Source organism: Babylonia areolata, chromosome 30 (genome assembly GCF_041734735.1).
Source record: "Babylonia areolata isolate BAREFJ2019XMU chromosome 30, ASM4173473v1, whole genome shotgun sequence".
Classification (NCBI taxonomy): domain Eukaryota; kingdom Metazoa; phylum Mollusca; class Gastropoda; order Neogastropoda; family Buccinidae; genus Babylonia; species Babylonia areolata.
The window spans coordinates 4,770,167-4,775,166 of NC_134905.1; the positions used below are offsets into that span (position 1 = coordinate 4,770,167).

A 5,000-nucleotide genomic window follows, 5' to 3' on the forward strand; every position below is an offset into this window, starting at 1 on the left:
ACATTGACATATGTGATTTATACTTATGTGGTATCAATTTACTTCGATTTACAGTGTTTTGGGGTTATTCAGTCTAAAACAAAATGACGATGCAGAGGTTTTACCCTTAACCGTCTGTCTTGAAACCTCCACACAGAAGGCTCACGATTTCATTTCCTTCCGCTTCTCTGGGATGTATGGAGAATTTGTATAGACAGGTGAACAAATGAGCATCATCATGAACATGAACAATAACAACTAACTAACCAACCAACCAACCAACAACTAACTAACTTACCAACTAACTAACCAACCATCTAACTAACTAACCAACCAACCAACTAACCAGCTAACTAAAACAAAACAAAACAAAACAAATTCTCTCCCTCCCTCTCCGCCTCTCCCCTCACTTCCACCCCCCTGCCCCCCCACCACCACCCACCCATCCTTCCCCCACCCCCACCCCCTCTTCACTCACCCAGCCTCCTTGCTTCATCAGCCAATCAGAGAGCCGCGTGGCCACGAAATGCCCCACACACATCACCACGTCTTGCACGAAGTTCGGGTGACCTTGAACCACGCACTCCTCCGCGAAGGCCGCCGAGATGGCTACCATGGCAACCAGCCGCGCCCACGTGACCCCAGACCGGAAGATGTTCTCGAGGACAGAGGTCAGCGCGCGCCGCACGATCTGGGCAGAGGTCATGGTCATTGAAATTCGGCGGGAAACGTCAGTGTAGACTCGAGGGTACAGGCGCTCCAGTTCTTGACCTGCCGCGTTGAGGTCGTCTGCGATGGAACTGCGTGCGACTGTTGCCACGGAAACCCTCTTGGTCATGAGTCCTTTGGAGTTGAGGCGGTGGAAGATGTAGTTTTCGGTCAGGAGTTTCGTCTGTGAAAGGGTGGGGGTGGGTGGGGGGTTGAGAAGAAGGGAAAGCGAAGAAAGATCAGGGTGAAATAAACTGGTATTTTTTGAATGAAAAGTTATGCCGAATGTTTGTTGATTTTTTTTTTTGGTGTGTGGTTTCTGTGAGTGTGTTTGTTCGTTTCTGTGTTTCCTTTCTTTCAGTCTGTCTGTTTGTTTGTCTTGTCTCTCTCTCTATCTTTACGAACAAATGTGCGCGTGCACGTATTATTAATATTAGTATCATTATTATGATTATAATGATAATTATTATTATTATTGTAACAATTACAATGCAATTATTATCATCATCATCATCATCATCATTATTATTATTATTATTATGTTGGTACTTAAACTGAGCACGTCATCCCTCACATGCTAGCAATACAAAACGGCACGGAAATTTTCAGGTCCCAAAACTTGCGTTACGATACCAGCACAGTTAATTAACAAGAAATTACCATTCTAACTATTTTACTCATGACTTACTTCTTCCACCAACGTCTCCTTCGTGAGTTCACGTTCGCGTTTCACTGTTGTTCCATCCAGTGTGCTGCCGCGGGAGGCTGTTGGAACAGCCGAGGAGCTCTTCCTTCTCCCTCCCTCCGAAGCAAGCGAACCCGCGCCCGCCAGTGACTTGGACTCCAAGTCGTGCGTTGTCAGAGCTGCACGACCGCCACTTCCACCGCCAATGATCCCTCTGCAGATATCCTCACACCATTTCCTCACAGCGAGAGCTTGAGTCTTTACGTTCTTGGCGAGGTGCTTTTCCACGAATGTTAGCCACGCCCAGCGATCGGTGCGCATGGTCGTGACGTCACTTCCTGCGCCATTGTCTCTTCCGCTTCCTGTTTTTTTCCCGCCACCACGTTTGGCGCCGCGCCTTTTCTTCCACGCTGCTGAGCCGAAGAGATCGTCATCAATGTCGTCAGCGATTTCGTTAGGGCCGGCTCTGACTGGAGAGCGACTGCGATGGGTGGCGGTGGTGGTGTTGGTGGTGAGGGTGGGGTATGGGTAGGGGGTGGGAACGGTGAGGGTGTTGTTGTTGTTGTTGTTGGTGGTGGTGGTGGTTGTGAAGGAAAGTGGGGTGGTGGATGGCTGTGGGGGGGTTAGTGAAGGGTCGGACTGGAGGGAGCGTCGCATTGTTTGGTTGGTAGGTTGGTTGGTTGTTGATGAGTTGGTTGGTTGGTGGGTTTTTTTTTTTTTTTTTTTTTTTGTAGGAGTGATGGTTGTTGATATTAGGCTGATTGTTGTTGGTCGTAGGGGTGATTGTGGTTGATGTTAGGTTGATTGTTGTTGGTCGTAGGGGTGATTGTGGTTGATGTTAGGTTGATTGTTGTTGGTCGTAGGGGTGACTGTGGTTGATGTTAGGTTGACTGTTGTTGGTCGTAGGGGTGATTGTGGTTGATGTTAGGTTGATTGTTGTTGGTCGTAGGGGTGATTGTGGTTGATGTTAGGTTGATTGTTGTTGGTCGTAGGGGTGACTGTGGTTGATATCGTTAGGTTGATTGTTGTTGGTCGTAGGGGTGATTGTGGTTGATGTTAGGTTGATTGTTGTTGGTCGTAGGGGTGACTGTGGTTGATATTGTTAGGTTGATTGTTGCTGGTCGTAGGGGTGATTGTGGTTGATGTTAGGTTGATTGTTGTTGGTCGTAGGGGTGATTGTGGTTGATGTTAGGTTGATTGTTGTTGGTCGTAGGGGTGACTGTGGTTGATATCGTTAGGTTGATTGTTGTTGGTCGTAGGGGTGATTGTGGTTGATGTTAGGTTGATTGTTGTTGGTCGTAGGGGTGATTGTGGTTGATGTTAGGTTGATTGTTGTTGGTCGTAGGGGTGATTGTGGTTGATGTTAGGTTGATTGTTGTTGGTCGTAGGGGTGACTGTGGTTGATGTTAGGTTGATTGTTGTTGGTCGTAGGGGTGATTGTGGTTGATGTTAGGTTGATTGTTGTTGGTCGTAGGGGTGATTGTGGTTGATGTTAGGTTGATGGTTGTTGGTCGTAGGGGTGATTGTGGTTGATGTTAGGTTGATTGTTGTTGGTCGTAGGGGTGATTGTGGTTGATGTTAGGTTGATGGTTGTTGGTCGTAGGGGTGATTGTGGTTGATGTTAGGTTGATTGTTGTTGGTCGTAGGGGTGATTGTGGTTGATGTTAGGCTGATTGTTGTTGGTCGTAGGGGTGATTGTGGTTGATGTTAGGTTGATTGTTGTTGGTCGTAGGGGTGATTGTGGTTGATATTGTTAGGTTGATTGTTGCTAGTCGTAGGGGTGACTGTGGTTGATGTTAGGTTGATTGTTGTTGGTCGTAGGGGTGATTGTGGTTGATATCGTTAAGTTGGTTTGGTGTGTGTTGGTAGGAAACTTGGTGACTGCTGTTGTTGTTAAGTTGGTTGGTTTGTGTTGGTTGTAGGGGTTGTTGCTGTTGTTGCTGTTGTTGTTGTTGTTGTTGTTGTCGTCGGATGATTGGTCATAGAGGCGACTGTGCTTGTTGTTGTTGTTGGTAGTTTGGTGTTGGCTGTAGCGATGATTGATGTAGTTGTTGTTGGGTAGCTGGTTTCAGTAGGTGGCTCAGGTGGAATTGGTTGTGGCGTTCACACATTTGTTCTTGCGTCGGTAGAGGTGCGGAGAAGGGAAGGCTATCTGATCGACAGAAGACAAAACAGTTGATTAATTTAGACATGCAGATGTGCGAGCACATACAGACACAGACACACAGAAACGCACACACGCACGCGCGCGCGCGCGCACACACACACACGCATACACGCACACACACGCACACACACACACACATACACACACACACACCTAATATCACTTAATGTGGATAGACATTAAATGAAATTGAACACACACACACACACACATACACTCACGTGATCACACACACACACACACACACACGAACCTACACACCTCACACACACACACATACACACGCACACACACACACACGTGATCACATACACGCACGAACCCTCACACAAACACACACACAGACACACACACACACAGACACACACGCACACACGCACACACATGGTCACTCACACTCACACACACACACAAACCCACATACCTTCCACACACACATACACACGCACACACACATGCACAAACATTCACAGGCAGGCACACATGCATACACATTCTGACACGCACACAGAGACAGACAGACAGACAGACAGGCACACACACACACACACACACACACACACACACACACACGACGAAGGTGAGGGGGGAAAAAAACGTAAAAAAATCAGGCTTAACTTTCAACTTAAAAAAAAAAAAGATAATAAAATACAGACGTGAGAACAGTACATACTGAAAATATTAATGTTTAATGACATTAGCTGTACAGCTCTTGTTTCATAAGGCTGGTAGGTACGGTAGAGTGGAGTTTACGCCCTTTAGGTCAAGTTGTTCGTGTCTTATTTATTTATTTGTTTATTTGTTTATTTATTTATTATTAATATTATTATTATTATTTTATTATTATTATTATTATTATTATTATTATTATTATTATTATTATTACTACTACTACCTTTTTCTGTATTATAATTATTATTTATTATTTATTTATGTAAGCTTATCTATTATTTATTCACCTTTAAAAAAAAAAAAAAATTTTAAGGCCTGACTAAGCGCGTTGGGTTACGCTGCTGGTCAGGCATCTGCTTGGCAGATGTGGTGTAGCCGTATATGGCTTTGTCCGAACGCAGTGACGCCTCCTTGAGCTACTGAAACTGAAACTGAACTGTTCGTGGCTGTGGGTTTTTTTTTTTTTTTTTTTTTTTTTTTTTTTTTCCAAGGGGGTGTGACGTGACGTGGTCTAGGCGTTGGTCCTGTGGTCTTGTTCGAGGAGAGGGTCCTTGGTGTGTTCTCAGAGGCCGCCGGCGAGATGTCCGTGGTCCGTGCTGTGTGTCCTGGCTGTGTTCGGGGTGGTGGTGGAGTCCTGATTGCGCGGTCCCCGAGGCTGGTGGTCCTCGCGATGTCTTTTCTTTTTTCTCGGTGGCGATGATCCACAAAGGGGGGGCCGGGGGGGCTGGGGGTGGGGGGGGGGGGCGCTCAGGATGACTGATGTCTGTGTGCGACTGTTACGCCCCCCCC

General features: G+C 46.3%; 1 protein-coding gene across 2 annotated transcripts in view; it reads right to left on the reverse strand.

Annotated features, from left to right (window-relative positions):
* LOC143275413 (uncharacterized) overlaps nt 1-5,000 on the reverse strand; it is a 25,520-nt gene that overhangs the window by 6,790 nt on the left and 13,730 nt on the right. For both annotated transcript variants that reach the window (XM_076579492.1, XM_076579493.1), the window contains exons 2-3: nt 1,376-3,524; nt 458-871 (exon numbers count right to left, since the gene is read on the reverse strand). In XM_076579492.1, the coding sequence (XP_076435607.1) occupies nt 458-871; nt 1,376-2,029 (1,068 nt within the window). In that variant the 5' untranslated portion in view covers nt 2,030-3,524. The remainder of the gene's footprint in view (nt 1-457; nt 872-1,375; nt 3,525-5,000) is intronic.